A 19,894-nucleotide genomic window follows, 5' to 3' on the forward strand; every position below is an offset into this window, starting at 1 on the left:
ACTTGCTTTCTCTTCTCTGTTTCTTACCTTACTCTAGCAGAACTGCTGAGTTGCTGAACAGCTGCAGCTTGTTCATCATATCCTCATCCAAGTACCCACTTCCCATTTTGGAATGGTGTTAGCAGCTGCTGGGAGAGGACTGAACTGCTATCCCAGTAAAGATTGCCACTAGGAGTCATTGGATGTTTATCTGAAGTGCAACCCCACTTTTGTCCCTGGTCATCAAAAGGCCAGTTCTTGCACTCCTGTTGGGATCAGCATCAATTCAACATAAACTAGCTGTAAAAAAAGCTGAAAGCTGCACCAGAAAGGGGAGATTTTTTGTGTGCAGCACCCAAGGGAATCGTTAAATATTCCCAATTTCAAGTTCTATAACAGAAACCTGCAGCCACAGAGACTGCAGTAAGAAAGATTTAAGTGAACTAGTGACCTTCAAGCCTAGCAGACTCGGAACTCTGGAGCGAGTGCAGCAGCTGGAAACCCAGGGGAGATTTCCATTGTCTCAGGAAACGTGGCTACCGGGGAGAGCTCCAGATAAAATTGAAGCACAGGCCCCTCAACCACATCCCACCCCACCTCAACCCAGTCTCTCTACCATCCTCCTGGCTAAGGTCGCATCTCTGGAAAATAAAATCGAAGACCTCAGAGCAAGAATGCAGTACTGGAGGGACATTCAGGAACTGTTCTGTAACCTGCTTCACAGAGACATGGCTCAACTCCAGCACCCTAGATAGGGTGCTCCAGCCTAAAGGCCACACCATCCACCACACGCACTGGACAGTAGCATCAGGTATAGGCAGAGGCGGCATATTGGTAGCAATGACATATCTAAGAAAAGGGACGAGGTCCTGGAGAGAGAATTCACCACTGTGCACAGACGTAGGGTTTCTGTTTCACTCCTGCTCCCATGATCTGCAACATCTGGTAGTCCAGTGTCATCCGTCCTACCTGTTAAGGGATTTCTCTGCCTTCATTGTGGAAGCGGTGTACATACCACCCCAGTCAAACATCGAACTGGCACTACAGAAACTGAGCACCATGATCAACCATCCAAGGCGCCCTGATGCCCTCCCAATCATCATGGTGGACATCAACCAGGTTAGCTTAAAACATTTTAGACCATAAGATGTAGCAGCAGAAGTAGGCTATTCGGCCCATTGAGTCTGCTCTGCCATTCAATCATGGGCTGATCCAATTCTTTCAGTCATCTCCACTCCTCTGCCTTCACCCCATACCCAACTACTAACCAAATTTTCTAACCAACTACTACCAAACTGTCACCTGCAGAACCAGAGTGGCCAACACACCTGCTCACTGTTATGCCCCCACAGAACATTTACTGTGCCATTCCACACCCACACTTTGCAAATCCAATCACCTGGCCCAGCATGTAGAGGATGCGGACAGCAAAAGTAGGGCCAAGGGCGGTGGAGATACGTTTACAGGACTGCTTTGAATCAGTGGACTGGAACACATTCAGGGACCTATCTTCAGACGGGAAAAACATGCCATGGCTTTCACAGACTTCACCATGACCTTTGTGAATAAGTGTGTGCCTTCAAGAACATGCCAAGTCATCCAAACCCAAAACACAGGATGAACAAAGGCACTTGCAGTCGGTTAGATCTGTGGCATTTAAAATCAGCAATCCTGAACCATACAGGAAGTCTACAGAAGGCTATCGTGAGAGCGAAAAGGCAACTCTTTGTGAAACTAGAGACAGAATTAGATTCACAACTGTTGTGGCAGCATTTGCATACACTACTTCCTGTAAGATGAAACCTAACAAAATTTCTGCTATAATCCCTGATGCGCTCAATGCCTTTTATACACACTTTCAAAGGGGAAATAACACTATACCTGCTCGTATCCGCACAGCATACAGTGACCCTGTGATCTCTCTTGGAAGCAGATGTACGAGTGTCGTTCAAGATGATGAACCCACCAAAGGCATCAGGCCCCAAAGGTATACTTGGCAGGGCACTGAAAACCTGTGCCAACCAACTGGTTGGAGTTTCAAGGACACTTTCATTCTCACTGCTGCAGTTGGAAGTTCCCATCTGCTTCAGAAAGGCATCAATCATACTGGAGCCCAAGAAGAGCAGGGTGAGCTGTCTGAACGACTGTCGCCCTGTTGCACTCACATCTACTGTTCGAGAGGTTGATGGTGGCTGGAAGTAACTCCTGCTTGAGCAGCGCCCGAGACCTGCTGCACTTTGCCTACTGCCAGAACAGATTTTCACTGGGTCTCCGCTCTGCTTTGAAGCATATAGACAATGGCAAGACATACATTAGGCTGCTGCTTATTGATCGCATTTTCATGTTCAGCACCATCTTTTCCTCAGTACTAATAACCAAGCTTCTAAACCTGTGCCTCTGTAACTCCCTCTGCAACTGGATCCTCAGCCTCCTCGTCGGGAGACCGCAGTCAATGCGGATCAATAATAACGTCTCTTCATTGCTGATTATCAGCACCGGCACATCTCAGGGATGTATGCTCAGCCCACGGCTCTACTCTCTTTACAAACATGAGTGTGTGGCTAAGCACAACTCAAATGCCAACTATAAATTCACCATTGACACCACTGATGTTAGTAGAATCTCAGATGGCGACGAGGAGGCATACAGGAGTGAGCTAGCTGAGTGGTGTCACAACAGCCAACTCACGCTCAGTATCAGCAAGACCAAGGAACCCACTGTGGTCCTCAGCGAACACACACCAGTCCTCATTGAGGGGTCAACAGTGGAAAGTGTGAACAGTTTCAAGTTCCAGGGCACCAACATTTCAGAAGATCTGTCCTGGGCCCATCACACTGATGCAGTCATGAAGATGGCATGGCAGTGGCTCTACTTTGTTAGGAGATTTGGTACGTCACCAAAGGATCTTGCAGATTTCTGTAGATATGCAATGCAGAGCATCACAGTCTCATAAGGAGCCTCCAATGTACAGGATCTCAAGAGGTTGCAAGGGGTCGTAGACAGCCAGCTCCATCACATGCTCAACCCTCCCTGCAATTGAGGATATTTTCTAAAACTGGTGCCTCAAGAGGGCAGCATCCACCCTTAAAGATTTTCACCACCAGGACATGCAATCTTATCATTGCTACCATAAGAGTTGAGGTACAGAAACCTGAAGATCCACACTCAACAACTTAGATTTTTTTATGACTTTGCATTGTTCTGCTGCCACAAAACCACATATTTCATGTTATATATCTGTGATAATCTGTTCTGATTCTGATAGAATGACACTCAGGACAGTTTGGTTCAACAGCCCATCTCCTTTGTATTCAAAACTCTCATTAAGGACCATCTTTAAACTTGATCCAGGTCTGTAAGTAGATATCCAGGCTTCTGGAGCTGGAAGTACTAGGGCAAAGTTTGAGGTCGGATTGTTTTCCTGGTCTGCAATGGACTGAGTAAGTACTGTAAGTACTATGGACTCCCTGGCTAATGGTAGGGGACCAAAGCATGAAAGAGGTTGGGAACCCCTGTTATAGTTTGATGCTGATTAGCAGAACGTCAGCAAGATGAAGGAAGCACTTAAAGAGTAACAGAAGCACTCCGTGCTTTAGTGTTATAAGTGTAATGAACTACAAGTACAGTTTAATAAGGCCTCCGTCGGTCAGGGCTGACCATGGATATTGTATCCTAGCTGTCTAGATACGTTAGCCTGGGCAGTATGATGTGGAGAGCAAGCTGTTGCCAGTGCAGCAAGCTCCCCCTATCCACACATCTGATGAGGCCAAAGGAACGGCGGAGACTGATCAGTTTGGCACCAGCAACACCACAGCAGCAGCCTGTCAGCATTGAACTCAACGTAGGACTGCCTTAGGGACTCCAGCTCCAAATTTTTCCCTCGGGGTTTACTTCTGAAGACTCCCCTGTGAGTGGGTACAGCCCCAAGGCAGCAGAGGTTGGAGATCAGAGTTTTCCTTCTCCTAAATGAGCTGCCAACCACGGCTGATGAGCCCCATCTGCCCGAAGTACAGTTTAATATATTAATATCAATTCACAATCATTTTGATACAAGATCTTGTTTCAAAGATACTTAATGTATATACAAGCCATCCCTGGGTTATGAACAGCCACATTATGGACACTCCTACATAAAACTGAGCTCCCACCATATTATTAAATTCAAAATCCAGTGTTCATTCCTACAAATGGCAGAACTAGTTTCCACTCTCTCTCCACTTCTAGTCATTATTTTTGCATCAGTCTTGTGTGCTTTTGATGCCTTTCATTGTAATACAGTGGATGTATGGTAACTATAGCAACTATTTTTGTGTATTTACCAGTTTATGGACAAAAATCGACTTAAGGACATCTGTCAAAGTGGAATCTGTTCAATACCCAGGGACAGCCTGTAAATGTTTACAAAGAACACAGAAATGAGTTGAGTTGGTGGGATGAATTAAACTGGGGAGTGGAAACGGGCTAATTGTGTTTGTCAGTGTGTCACGCAGGAGATAACAGGTTGTTTAGTATGAGATGCACCACAGGGAGCACATAGTTTGGAATGTGACTTGTTATATGAAATATAGAGTGCTGCTGAGTTCAAGTGGATTAGGCTCATAAACATATTTCTAATTACTGGTACTTCATTAACCTTCACGCCTGCCAGTGAATCACATTGAATCATGTTGGAAACATATTGTAAAGTCTTTGAGTTTGGATTACTTTATTTATTTTATATTTTTATTAGAGATATAACTTGGTAGCATGTCCTTTCAGCCCAATGAGTGCATGCCAACCTATTAAACCCATTTGGCCCATTAGCTCTTCTCCCATACATCTTTGGAATGTGGGTTGAAACTGTTACTGCAGGAGGAAGCCCAGCCAGTCACAGGGAGAAGGCACAAACTCCTTACAAACAGAAGTGGAATTGAACCCAGGTCGTATTACGCTAACCACTACACTATCGAGCCGCCCCCATGGCACAACTTAAACAAGCTAGTTTGAAAGCTCTTTTTTCCTGTGCCATTTAACCAGTTGCACCATCACAAATTGTCAGCAAAGATTCAAGACAGAAGAATGGGCCGTGATCTTATTGAAAGAGAGAATGTGTAGTTAATTTTCTGAACTTCCACAAACAACAGGAATTCTGCAGATGCTGGAAATTCAAGCAACACACATCAAAGTTGCTGGTGAACGTAGCATGCCAGGCAGCATCTCTAGGAAGAGGTGCAGTTGACGTTTCAGGCCGAGACCCTTCATCAGGACTAACTGAAGGAAGAGTGAGTGAGGGATTTGAAAGTTGGAGGGGGAGGGGGAGATCCAAAATGATAGAAGACAGGAGGGGGAGGGATAGAGCCAAGAGCTGGACAGGTGAGAGGCAAAAGGGGATACGAGAGGATCATGGGACAGGAGGTCCGGGAAGAAAGACAAGTGGGGGGGGACCCAGAGGATGGGCAAGAGGTATATTCAGAGGCACAGAGGGAGAAAAAGGAGAGTGAGAGAAAGAATGTGTGTATAAAAATAAATAACAGATGGGGTACGAGGGGGAGGTGGGGCATTAGCGGAAGTTATAGAAGTCGATGTTCATGCCATTAGTTTGGAGGCTACCCAGACGGAATATAAGGTGTTGTTCCTCCAACCTGAGTATGGCTTCATCTTTACATTAGAGGAGGCCGTGGATAGACATGTCAGAATGGGAATGGGATGTGGAATTAAAATGTGTGGCCACTGGGAGATCCTGCTTTCTCTGGCGGACAGAGCGTAGGTGCTCAGCAAAGCGGTCTCCCAGTCTGCGTCGGGTCTCGCCAATATATAAAAGGCCACATCGGGAGCACCGGACGCAGTATATCACCCACATCCCATTCCCATTCGATAGACGTAATGTGAGATAGAAACTGTTCTTCAGCTTGGTGGTACACACTTCCATGATGGGAGGGGGAGAAGAGAGAATGACTGTGATGCATGAAGTCTTTGATTGTGCTGACTGATTTACCAAGGCCATAGGAACCCCATGGGGGGAGGCTGGTTTCCATGATGTGCTGAACTGGCCACAACTCTCTGCAGTTTCTTGCAGTCACATACAGCGCAGTAGTCATACCAAACTGTAATGCATCCAAAAAGGATGCTTTCTATGGTGGATCGATAAATGTTGGCAAGGGTTGATGGCCACGTGACAAATTGTTTAGCCTCCTGCTTTGGTGAGCTTTCTTGAATGTGGTCTATGGCGTTGCTTATTGGTGATGTTCACTCCTCTGAATTTGAAGCTCTCAATGCTCTCAACCTCAACCCCACTGATGTAGACAGGAGCATGTGCACTGCCCCCTTCCTGAGATCAATGATAAGCTCGTCTTTCGCTGACATTGAGAGAAAGGTTATTGTCAGGTTATCAAAAGGCACTTAATAGAGTTTCATCTAGGAGACTGGTTAAACATAGTAAGGCACTTGGCATTAAATGATGTATGATAATACAAATAGAAAGTTAAAATGAGGAGTGAATGGGGAGGAGTATTCATTGGATTTTTTTCTGAATTGGAAATTATTTGTGGAAGATGTTATTAATTCAGAGAACTGAAGTGTGAGCAGTTTCAAGTTACTGGCTGTCAACATCTCTGAATATCTATCCTAAGCCCAACATATTGATGCAGTAACAAAGAAGGTGCACAGTGGCTATTTTTCATTTGGAGTTTGAGGAGATTTGTTACATCACCGAAGGCACTTGCAAATTTCTACAGATGTACCACGGCGAGCACCCTAACTGGTTGCATCACCATCTGGTATGGAGGGGCCACTGCACAGGATTGGACGAAGCTGCAGAGGGTTGCAAAGTCTGCCAGCTCCGTCGTGAACACTAGCCTCTCCAGCACGGAGGACACCTTCAAGATCGATGCCTTAAAAAGATGGCAACCATTATTAAGAACCCTCACAACTCAGCACGCGCCCTCTTCTCATTATTTCCATCAGTGAGGGGGTACAGGAGCCTGAAACATTTTGGGAACAGCTTCTTTTTCCTTCACCATCTGATTTCCGAAAGGACAATGAATCCATGAAAAATACTTCTCTATCCTTTGCTCTCTCTGGACTACTACTGCATTGCACTTCTGTCACAAACCAACACACCTCACAACATTTTCAGTGATAAGAAACCCGATTCTATTTCAGACTGTGAATGTCATTGACAAGACCGGTACAGTACTTAATCTCAGATGAGGCACCTTCTTGTACATTTGTAGTGTGAGTGGTAAGGCAGTTCAAGGAATCTTTATCCATCAACAGTACAGAAGTAGCAACATAGTTCCAAGTCAGGACGGTACATGACTGAGTTGGCAAGTTAGAAGTAGTCAGCATGGAAGGTCCTGCTCCCTGCCTCCTAGGTGATAGAAGAGGCATATTCGCGAAATTTGTCTCCAGTCATTGTAAAGATTTCCCTCTGCCTTCCTTTGACCCCACTTGTGCTACCCACCTTGAAACAATACATAGTCATGTGCCACTTGATGGTAATGGAAGGCAGAGTCATGGCACAGCGGTAACACACCTTTTTATCATTTTGAATCCCCTGTAGTGAAAATGAAGTAGATACTCCAGGGTAGAAAGGACTGCACTGACCAGTTGGTAGTGAGACTGGGGAAAAATGGCATGACAAGAATTGCAAACAAGAGAAGATCTGCAGATGCTGGAAATCCAAGCTACACACACACAAAATGCTGGAGGAGCTCAGCAGGCCAGGCAGCATCTATGGAAAAGAGTAAACAGTCAATGTTTCCGGCCAAGACCCTTCAAGAAGAATTGGATGGATTGGTAAGCCCCTAGTAAAAGTGGGTTCTTCACGTTTGGTAACAGAATTGGGTATTGTTAGATCTAGTGGATAAATTTTAGATTAGATTAGGCTCAACTTTATTGCCATTGTGCCGAGTACAGATACAAGGCCAATGAAATGCAATTAGCATCTGACCAGAAGTGCAAAAGAATAGTATTTACAAAATAACTGCAAATAATAAGTAAGTGCTACAGCACACAAATATGAAAGTACTGAGACAGTCCAGTATGGATGCAGTACTGCTTAGCGCTGTGATGTGAGGTCCAGCAGAGTCACAGTCTTAGGGAAGAAGCTCTTCCTGAGCCCGCCGAGTACCGGATGGGAGGAGAGTAAAAAAGTCCATGGTTAGGGTGAGATGCATCCTTGATAATGTTTTTCGCCCTGCCCAGCAGCGTTTATGGTAGATGTTCTCAATGGTAGGCAATTGGGTGCCGATAATCCGCTGGGCAGTTTTCACCACCCACTGCAGTGCTTTGCGGTCTGATACGGGACAATTGCCATACAAATTATGGTTGTATATCACTAGCTAACTACGTAGTTGGGTTTTATGAAAACTGCTACTTGAGCAAGATAGTTAGGTGTTCTTCTTCAGCTTGTAAAGTTTGCAATGGTGGTTGGCAGCCCAACATCAGATGCATATACACTAACTACTGAGTTGGAGTGTGGAGCAAAGAGAGAGGGAGTATACTCATTAAAATCCCACCCAGAATGAAACTCAAAATAATATCAAAAAGGTCAAACACGCATTTATATACATTACGATGGCAGTGATATCCTAACAAACTTTTAATGTCTGTCCCAAAGATCTCAATTTAGAAATGATATGTTTCCTTTGCTCCTCAAAGGAACCACATTCAAACAATAGTATACGGCACCATTTACTGCCAAGTGCACACCCTACAAATGCCTGTATCATGTACAGTATATTAATTCTGAACAGGGAATTATTCAACTTACTATGTCCAATACGTAAACGTGAAAGTGTAACTTCTTCCTCCTTTTATACAAATCTCCCAGTTGGGTTCCCACCATCCTCTGATTTTTATATAAGCACCATCTTTTCTTTTCCTTATCCCAACATTTTATTCATGGCTTTCACCTCATCCCTATGCAGGCCCCACTACATTTACTGCATATCCTTAATTGTAAGTGATTGGTTGACTGTAGCGTTTGCCACACTGTCCCCTCCAACTCCAACATGGGCAGGGACCATAAGAAATGCAAAAGGAAGCCTCATCCCTGCGGGCACAACCGATGCCCTCCAATCTCAAGAAGAATGTCTAGTCTACAATTTGAAATACCTGTTTTAATAGATGTGAAGACAAAGAACAAATCAGAGCACAAAAGTACATGATCAGAGTGTACTTCTTTGACCCATTCAAGGTGAAAATGAGAGCAACCATCTCAGACAAGAATATTGATACTTTGACAAACACTTCTTAATTATCACCCGAAACTTTGGAGCACACACAGAAACACCTGAATGACCTGTCACTGGGTCTTTTGGACCACCTGTGTAGATATGTAAGAATCCATAATATCTGCCTTGCATATATTACTGAACTTCTTGTGTCACTGATATATAAACACTCCTCATCTCCATCTTTTCCTTTAGTCCTAAATCAACCCCAGGCAAAGGGAAAAACCACGGAGGGGCAACAGAAAGTGGTACTCTGGGACTCTGAATTCCATATTAAAGAACCCAAGATTCTGTGCCCACTCATTCCCCATCCACCCAGAATTGGAGACTTTGGGAACACAGTGCTTCCAACACTACTAATGTTGCCAGTATTAAATAGCCAACTTTATGTGGCACTTATGTTAACCCAATAATCCACTGCTAACTATAACCTGCGTAGATGTAAAAGAACCTCACCCGTTTCTACCAGTAACGCCGAAATCGGGGATGATTTGATAGCTCCATAACATAATTTCAATGCCTGAGCTTGATTATCCTGCGGTTTTAATACGCTGGTGAGGCTGACCCACAGAGGCAACACAACCATAATCAAAGACAATTATACATTCTGATTAAAGCAATAGACATTTGTTTGAGTCCTCCTACTTGCATCCCAATCACTCCCAATTAAATACCTCAGTACATTAAGGGTTTTTTTTTACAGCTCGCTGTAATATTATTCACACACATCTTCCGTGTTAGCCTTGTGTCCGACCATATACCGAGAAACTTTAACACAGACTCTTGCGAATGGTTAGACGTATTGAGACTGCCCGTTTAAACGGACCGATTCAGTAGTGAAACGAGCCGTGAACAATTTATTGGCTGCTGGCGAGGTTGGAGATGATTGGACTGATGGTGCTGCATTTGGAATAAACTTCAACACACGTGTTATTTCTGTATGTCTGACAATAGCATGAGGAAGTGAAGCTCAGTTTAGCTTCCTCGCGGGTAGAACGGGCTGCTTCAGGGGCGCGGTGGGGTTGCGACTTGAACTGAACCGGGCAGCGGGTGCTTGGATGGAATAAGGCGAGGGAAGATGAACGAGCGGTGGTACCATGAGGACATCTCCCGGCCCATGGCCGAAAAGCTGCTGGCTAAGGCTGCACAGGACGGCAGCTTTCTGGTCAGGCAGAGCGAGTCCATCGGAGGCGCGTTCGCCCTCTGTGTGCTGTAAGTTACCGGAACGGCGCGACGGGGACGGGACAGGACGGGGCTCGCTCTGTGGCTTCGGTGGGGGTAGAAGGGAATGGCTCTCGTTGGCGCCGGTTCGGGGCAGCCGCGCCCCTGACCGCTGAGGAGATACCAATGCCCGGCTGTCTTGGACCGGGACTGCCCTGCAGCCCACTCCGGGGCGGGGTTAGACAGGCAGGTTGTGGATGCGGGAGGGTCATTACTTTTGGCAGCGAGGAAGAGAATGTCCGCGCCCCCCCACCCTTCCACAACCCTCTCACCCTTCTACAACCCTCTCACCCAGGTCATCGCCCACCGATTTGCTCCGGGGCTCTGGCAGGATCTCTGGATTCCCGGGTTTTTATCGGTCTGGGTCCGCGCTGCAACCCGGAGCCGCCTTCGGGGTTTCATCTCAGTGAATAGGATTCCTCACCGGGAATCCGTGTTGTGGTGCGGACTAGATCGGCTCTTTCCGCAGTGTGCCTGTAGACGTGAGGACCCTCCCCGTGTGGTGTATGTTTGGGGTCCGGTGCCACATTCCCCCCACCAGCCCCTCTCCCTCTTGAGATGTATGCTCTGTGATTGAGACTCCACACAGAAAGGGTAGAAAGTCAGAATCATCTTCCCTGGGTAAAAATGTCCCACCTTGGGGGAAACCTACTGAAGGCAAGAGGGGAAGCTTTCCCCATCCCCAAAACGCTGTGCCTGGAATAGGCCCCATCTTCCTATGTTGAAGGGTTGAGCCCTTATTCTCCCTCCTATAGGTGTGTTTTTGGGGGTGAGGTGGAACCCCTCCTTAGTGAAGTGCAACCCCCTTTCCCCACCTGTGTACTGGGTACAGTGCAGCCCCTGAACAATTCAGCTGGTGGTTCTGATCAAGGGAGAGCTTCAGGAGGTCAATGCTCTCCCCACTACTGGCAATACTTCCCCTTTTGGACCATTCTGTTTAAATCCCAGGCAATTTTGCCTGGCATTCCCACCTTCTGTTGTGTGCTGTAATGAGTTTCCCAAAATGAGATGTACTTTTTGAGATGGCTGTGTGCAGTGTAGTCAACAGGTTTTCAAATGTGAGTTTACACTTAATCAATCAGTATTGAGTCACAGTTTGATGTGCAGTTCTAATAAAAACAGGTTAACATGGTCAAAGAGCTTGGTTCTGCGCTCTAGTACGCTGGCTGTTGTTCCATTATTTTCATTCCTAAATATGCCAGGTTATGACAGAATGTTATTAAATGCCTGGGAAATTCTATCTCAGGTGAGTGTCCATCGGCGGCCGCATCCAGATCTCTTAATCTCACCTTTTCCACTGTACTTCTGCATATCCATTCAGGTCCCACGTACAAAGATCAACCAGCTGCGTTCTGAATTTCAATGTGATCTTACATTTTAATGTTGGTAAATATCAGTTTATTACTGAGTTGTACCTGTGCTTTCTGACACCTAGAAGATGGCATCAATGAACCTGAAAAATGGGTATGTAATTGGTGATGGATTCCGTAATACAGATGCACATATTCATAAAATATAGAACAGTACAGCACAGCACAGGGAAAGATCCTTTGTCCGACAGTGTCTGCTAAACATGATGCCAAATTCAACTGGATTGCTTTGGCCTGCACATGATACCTACCCCTGCATATTCATGTGCCTGTCTGAAAGCTTCTTGTGTGTCACTGTCATATCTACTTTCGCCAGTTCCCCGGGCAGCCAGTTCCAGGCACGGTGTGCTGGGGATGGGGGATGCCCCCCGCCTTACCTTAAGTACCTGTCCGCCGACCTTGGACATTCCCTACCCTGGGAAGAAGATTCTGACTTTCTACCCTATCTGTGCAACTATAATTTTAAGCTACTATCAGGTGTCCCCTTGGCCTCTGATGCCCAGAGAAAATAACTCGTCTGTCCGTTATTTATTGATTGACTGAAGTACAGTGGGGAATAGGACCTTCCAGCCCTTTGAGCCATGCAGCTCAGACACTCCCGATTTAATCCTGGCCTAATCACGGGACAATTTATAACGATCAATTAACCCGTCAACCAGCAGGTGTTTGGATTGTGGGAGGAAACCGGAGCACCCGGAGGAAATGTGCGTGGTCATACATGGGGAGAGTGTACAAACTCCTTACAGACAGTGGCGGGAATTGGACCCACGGTACTGTAAAGCATTGTGCTAACCACTATGCTACCCTGCCGTGCTTCATAAGTGATGAAGTGGCATAGGGAGCAACATGATTTTAGGGTAGAGATGAACAAATCATTGAAAGTGGAGACACTGACTAATAAAGTAAAATTTAAGAAGAAAAAACACGTGTGCAGTTATTTCTTGGCGGATTGGAAAGAATGCATACTCGATTGATCACATTTGGCATCACCAGGTGTAATCCTGGTTTGCATGTTCTTTAAAAGATGTAAAGAACTACAGAATGTGCCGTGAAGTTTCGCAGGAAGGAAACCAGTATATACTTGAGAAAAGCGTAATGGGTTGAAGCTCTATACTGTAGGGAGAGAGAAGGCAATCTGCTGACCTGATGTTCTTTTAAGTTATAATTGGACTGTTGAGATAATGGTTCCACTTGTTAGAACAAAGCTATGACTGATGAAGATAAGGTGGTCACTTAAATATTAGCGGAAGTTAATAAGACGTCTCTTTCCCCAGAGACCAGCAAGAAAACAGAACTGACTCACAAGCAAATGAGTCCTCATTTAGATACAAGTAAGAGGGAGAAAGGAACTAAAGAATATCTTAGGCTTGGGTGAAAAGCAGTGAGAAATTGCACCCATTTAAAGAACACAAGGAATGGAAACTGTAGACCGTAGACTCCTTGAGCTTGACCCTCTATTCTATAAAATCACAGCTGCTGGGTACTTTATCCTTAATTTGACAGCCACATTATCACAGCCCATAATACTCCATGAAGTTCAAAAATTTAATTCTGCCTTAAGTATAGTTACTAATTTGGTATGCACAGCAATGTGTAACAAGGATTCAGAAGTTTGAGAAGAGTTTTTCATGAGGCTATATTGATCAACTGACATTCGTCACTGCCACCTTCTTGAGCCTTTCCTGTTACCATACAATGCAATTTGCTCCAGTTCTGCAACCAGCTGCAGTACAAATAGTGGAACTGATCAGTTGTTTGTGCTATAGGCTTGTGTAATTATGTAAATGTGCACTATAAAGGAGATGGCCTTATGGTTTATCATCTGCTTGCAGTATCTGATGACTTCCGGTTTGTGCTTTGCTTGCGTAGAATGAATAGGTGAAGCAGATTTGTGTAGACTCTTCAATTACGGTTGGCATCGGTCTGCTTTCCTCTGTTGTGCAGCTTCGTTGTTGTAGCATGAGTGACTTTTCATAATTTCTGGATGAAAGGTGTTTGATGGCTGATGACCTTTATTGGCTCTGTTCTTGAGCCATGCTCGTTCTCTTTCATCAGTAGAGTCAAGGGAAGAGGGCCAGCCGCTTGAGTTCCCCCTGCCCCTCCACTGGTTCACCATCAATTGTATCTGCACCCACCATGCCACCACTCACCCACACACTAAGGACAACTTATCCCTCTGTTCTCCAGTCTTTGGGAAGTGGGAGGAAATCAAAGCCATCACAGAGAACTTGCAAGCTCCACATGCTGCCCCTGAGGCCAGGATTGAACCCATATCTTTGGTTCAACTGCTGCACTCAGTATTGTAGTATCTGGCTGAAAATTGTGGTAGTATGCTTCATAGTCTATGACTTGGACCTGGATCCTCGATTTCCTCACTTGAAGACCCCAATCAGTAACAACATCTCCATAATCACCATCAGTTCAGGCACATCTAAGGCTGTGTGCTTAGCCCCCTGCTCTACTCACTTTATACCTATGATTGTGTGGCTAAGTACAAGTCCAGCGCAATATTTAAATTTGCTACTACTATTGGGCAGGAGGTACAGGGGTCTTGGGTCAGGTTGAAGAACAGTTATTACCCTACAGCCATCGGGTCTCCTGAACCAGTGTGGATAACTTCACTCACCTCAACACTGAACTGACTTACTTTCAAGGACTTTACAGTATTGCTTATATACTGTTTTTATTAGCCCAATTTGCTTTTTGCGTATTTAATGTTGTCTGTCTTTGGTAAGTATTGTTTTTCATAAATTCTATTGTTTCTCCTGTGAATGAATGCCTGCAAGAAAATGAATTTCAGGGTAGCATATGGTGGCATCTACATATTTTGATAATAAATTTACTTTGAGCTTTGAATAGATGGTGGTAGAGAACCCAAGGAGCAGATATTTGGGATGGAGTAGAAGGTACCACAGAAGTGGAAGAAGGATAGGTGACAATATGGACAAGCCATTTCTTCATTTTTGGAAATTACAGAGTTCCCCACAGTGTAGGACTGGATGACACTGATAATTCCAATGATTAATAATCAATGTGAAATACCAGTGACCTCGACAGGCTTTTCATTCACTAATAGTCTCGTGTAGTTTCCTTTACTTTGGCTGACCTTTCTGACAGCACAAAAGTAAAGGTCTTTGGAAAAGGCACTTCACAACCTGCTTTAAGAATTGAAGCATGACGCAGCGCATGAGCTTTGCCTCTCCTACTTCCCCTACAAGATTTCTCTGAATTACAGGTAACTTAGCCCTCTGAGCCTGCCCCGCTGTTCAATGTGATTGTGGTTTATCGAAACCTTTCTCCATTAGAATGGTTGCTGTCTCAATTGGTGAACTACCCACCAAAAGTGGCTTTTCTGGTCGGTAGCCATCACAGGTGAAGGGTTACAGATAAAATAACTCCCAAAGCTTTCTGCTTTGCACTCTGTTGAACTTCATTGTGTTGCTTACCACTGTATCAAGCCTTTATTTATGAATGCTCATCTGCCTTCTTTAGATTATCTTGGCACTGCCACGTTTAATGCCCCATGACTTATTTTTCAAAGCTCATGTACATTCTCTCTGTTGGCAGCCTATTTGAGATCATGCATTTTACGTTAGCACCCAAAGCTAACCTGGCAAAGAAAGCCCGAAGATGACTGTGTCTCGTTCATCATTTATTTACTAATTTACTGAGATACAGCACGAAATAGGCCGCTCGACTCACGCCCCCCAGCAATCCCTGGATTTAATCCTACCCTAATCGCTGGACAATTTATCATGAATTAACCTGTCAACTGGCACATCTTTGGACTGTGGGAGGAAACCGGAGCACCTGGAGGAAAGCCCAGGCTGTCATTGGGGGGGAGGGTATACAAACCCCTTACAGGCCGTGGCGAGAATTGAACCCAGTAGGCTGTTCTAACTGCTATGCTACCGTGCCACCCCAATCATCCACGCACATTGACTTCAAAGAAAAATAGGCACCTGCAACAAGGAATATAATATATTCATTCAAGGAAAGCTAATTTTTATTTCTGCTGTATCTTGCAGTTGGTTTTTACTATTCCTGACATTTTTTTCCCAATCTCCTTTAGGAAGGAAGATGATCACACCTAAAGAAAGGTGTATTGATAAAGCAACACACACAAAAAATGCTGGTGGAACGCAGCAGGCCAGGCAGCATCTATAGGAAGAGGTACAGTTGACGTTTCAGGTCCCGGCCCGAAATGTCGACTGTACCTCTTCCTATAGATGCTGCCTGGCCTGCTCCATTCCACCAGCATTTTTTGTGTGTGTTGCTTGAATTTCCAACATCTGCAGATTTCCTCATGTCTATATTGATAAAGTGTTGTTTATAGCTAATCAAGTATCTTTGAAACCAATGGCTTGTTTAATATAAATGCAGCAGCAGGTTTATGCAAATAGCAATGTGATTTATGACTGGGCACATTTGGCTGATAAATGTTAATTGAGGGATAAGTATCTGCCAGCATCCATGGAGAAATTGCCTATTCTCTATTAAAATAATAGCATAATGTTTTGCCGTTAAGTCTGATTTTGTCTTTTGTATCTAAAAGATCTTCTGAAATACAGCACCAATTTGAAACTGGAGCATAAGTTTTGATTGTGTGCTCCTGCCTTTCTAGTGGGATTTGAATTCAAACTTTCAACTAGGAAGAAGTGTACCGACGAACCATAGCTGGTATCTAAGATTAGCTGTTTCATCTCTAACTAAAGCAAGATGGTAACACCTTTCATGTTCAAAGTAATTTTTGTTGTTGGAGTACAGATGTCATCATGTACAATAACCCTGAGATTCATTTTCCTGTGGGCATACTCAACAAATCTATAGAATAGTAACTATAACAGGATTAATGAAAGATCAACCAGAGTGCAGAAAACAAACCGTGCAAAAATATAAATAAATACCAATAAATAACAAGAACATGAGATAAAGAGTTTTTAAAGTGAGATCATCGGTTGTAGGAACATTTCCATGTTGGGGCAAGTGAATGCAGTTATCGTCTTCTATTTATCATCCTGGTGGGGTAGTAACTGCTCTTGAGCTTGATGGTGCCAGTCCTGAGGCTCTTGTACCTTCTACCTGATGGCAGCAGTGAGAAGAGAGCATGGCCTGGGTGTATCAGTGATTACATTGTTAAAAATCTTTATTAGAATTAATTAATTTATTCAATCCCTAATCTAAAGGTTTGGTGATATAATTTTGAAAACAAAGATTAAATAAAAGGTCAGCCAGATCACTTTCTCTATGTGGGACTGATTTGCTCACCTAAGCAGCTAGATGGAAAGTTGTTCTAAAATCAGTGGGGTCCTTTTCCATCAGCAAGTCTGATTGTGGGCATTAGAATCCCATTTCAGCTTTACTCGATGTATTTTGACATGACGTTTCTGGTTAACACAGCAAGAGGTTGATGGGAGTCATAGATAGTAAAGGTTTATTCTAGTGGAGACGGGAGAAGGTTACTCCATTGCCTATGCTCAGTCTGATGTGATTATTATTGTATCATAAATCAGGTGTGGTATTTTTATTGATTCAGCATTAATCTCAGTAGCAGAACAATTCTTATTATTTCTATAACAACTAAGGTTGGAGAAGGTTTTTAGAGACAGGATTTATGAGCATTTGGAGAAGCATTGTCTAACTAGGGATAGTCAGCATGGCGTTGTGAGGGACGTGTCATGCCTCATGAGCCTGATTGAATTCTTTTGTGGAAATGACAAAGCACTTTAGTGGTGATACTGGAGTGGATGTGATGCATATGGATTTAGTAAGACATTTGATAAGGTTCTCCACAATAGGCTCATTCAGAAAGTCAGGAGGCGTGGGATCAAGGGAAACTTGGTTGCATGGATTCAAAATTGGCTTGCCCGCAGAAGGCAGAGGGTGGTTGTAGAAGGAATGTGTTTTGCCTGGAGGTCAGTGATCAGCGGTGTTCCACAGGGATCTGTTCTGAGACCCCTGATCTTTATGATTTTTATAAATGACCTGGGTGAGAAAGTGAAAGTGTGGGTTAGTAAGTTTGCAGATTTTTGTTTGTTTATTTATTGAGATACAGCGCGTGGAGTTGTGGATAAGATTGTGGTAGGTTACAAAATGACATTGACAGGATGTGGACCTGTGCTGAGTAGTGTCAGATGGAGTTTAACAAGAAGTATGAAGTGATTCACTTTAGAAGGTTGAATTTTGAGTCAGAATACAGGGTTAATGGCAGGATTCTCAGCAGAGTGGAGGAACAGAGTAGTACACCATAGAACTCCCAAAGTTGCCATGCTATTTAATAGGCTGGTTAAGAAGGTATATGGTGTGTTTGCCTCCATTAGTTGGGGATTTGGGTTCAAGAGCCTTGAGGTAACGTGAGGTAATGTCGCCTCGCTATAGGAAGGATGCATAGGAGACTTACCAGGATGCTGAGGATGTCTTAGCTTGCTCAACCTTTCTCTTTGGGACAAAGGAGGATGACAGGTGACTTGATAGGGATGTACAAGATGATAAGAGGCATAGAATGTGTGGACAGCCAGAGATTTTTTTCCCAGTGTGAAAATGGCTAATGCCAGGGAGCATATTTTAAGGTGATTGGAGGAAAGTATAGAGGTACGTCAGAGGTAAGTTTTTTTTTGCAGAATGGTAAGAGGTGGCAGTAGAGGCAGATACAGAGGAACAATTAAGAAACTCTTAGATAGGTACATTGATGCTTGAGAAATGGAGTTGCTATGTAGGGGGAAGCATTAGATTGCTCTTGGAGTAGGGTAACAGATGTGCACAATGTTGAGGCCTATGGGTCTGTAGTGTGCTGCAGTGTTCTATGTTCTTTATGTTCTGTAAGCTAATGCCACACTTTTGATAACAGTTGATGTTAATCTGAGATGCTTTGTGGGTTGTTGGTGTAAGTAAGTGAGTGCTTTTGCATTTTGTGCAGACCAAGGGACTTGATGAGATCACTTTGTTGTATGATCAGTTTCATTCAGCTCCATGTGATGCAATGCAATTAACTCACAGTCAGGGGAAACAAAAGTTAGATCATACTGACCTAGTTGGAGAAGGAGAAGTGAGAGAGAGAAATGAAAGCTCACTACATGAGTTGGAAAAGACCTTGTGCACGTGTGGGTTCACATGGAAGTTAAGCAAGTGTACCCAGTAATGTCCTACATTTGTATACATAGGGGCAATATCAGAGTGGGTAAGTGATAATACATTTGGAAATGAACAGTGTTAGTGACAGAGTTCAGGAGTGTATGGGTAAAACACATGGCAGATGCAGTTTAACACCAGTACAGTGATATGACGTACAGAGGAAGTATGAGGAGAGGCAATTTCAACTATGGCGATATCCTGAAACTGTAATCCATCGATTTGAGGATCCCCTTTACTATAGAGAAATAGAGTATAAAATCAAGGAAATGTGCTAAAGCTTTATAAAATGCAGGTTAGATTCCAGCTGGGTGCAATTGGAACAACCGATGATAAGGACAATAGGAGTCGGATTGCATCTTTATTTCCCAGTGCTTGCACTGTAACCTGTGTGTGTTGTATTGCTCCTTACTAATTGCTCACTATAATCTACATCTGGTGCCCTGGGTCAAAGACTAGGCAGCCTCCCTTGGAAAGAATCCAGCTTTGGAGATTATGATCTTTATCAATTGCTGTGTATCGGAATGAAACTTTCCAGTGTGTGTATTTAATATTTCAGTAATTGAGTGTGTTTGTGTAAATAATTCATTACAGGTTATATGTAAAAATACGTGAATTGCATAACGTCATCATGCTGCCACTTGATAATTGCTCAGTTCGCTTAAAGAAAGCACCAAGTCAGATGCACGTATTTCAAACTCCTGTGTCCTCCTTTGAATTAGTTTAATGTTTTGAAGTTACTAAGCATAACATCCAGAATTTTCCAAAACCGTCAACCCCCGGCAGAGATTACAAAGTGCAGATAAGAGGGAGTATGATTGGGGTGTTAGCTTTCAGATGAAATGTTAATCTCAAACACTCGTTCGGTCCATTTTCTTGGGTGGATGTTTTTAAAGTCCTATTACTATGCCCAAAAGGGCTCCGGTAACTTATCCCCAGTATCGTGTCTAAATGCATCCCCTGTGTATCTGCTCATTATCT

The 19,894-nt window shown here is 44.0% G+C and overlaps 1 protein-coding gene across 2 annotated transcripts in view; it reads left to right on the forward strand.

The window, feature by feature from the left end:
- Positions 1 to 10,179: 10,179 nt before the first annotated feature.
- inpp5d (inositol polyphosphate-5-phosphatase D) overlaps positions 10,180 to 19,894 on the forward strand; it is a 149,706-nt gene continuing 139,991 nt past the window's right edge. For both annotated transcript variants that reach the window (XM_072255668.1, XM_072255669.1), the window contains exon 1: positions 10,180 to 10,406. In XM_072255668.1, the coding sequence (XP_072111769.1) occupies positions 10,273 to 10,406 (134 nt within the window). In that variant the 5' untranslated portion in view covers positions 10,180 to 10,272. The remainder of the gene's footprint in view (positions 10,407 to 19,894) is intronic.

Source organism: Mobula birostris, chromosome 4, assembly GCF_030028105.1.
Source record: "Mobula birostris isolate sMobBir1 chromosome 4, sMobBir1.hap1, whole genome shotgun sequence".
Taxonomy (NCBI): Eukaryota; Metazoa; Chordata; class Chondrichthyes; order Myliobatiformes; family Myliobatidae; genus Mobula; species Mobula birostris.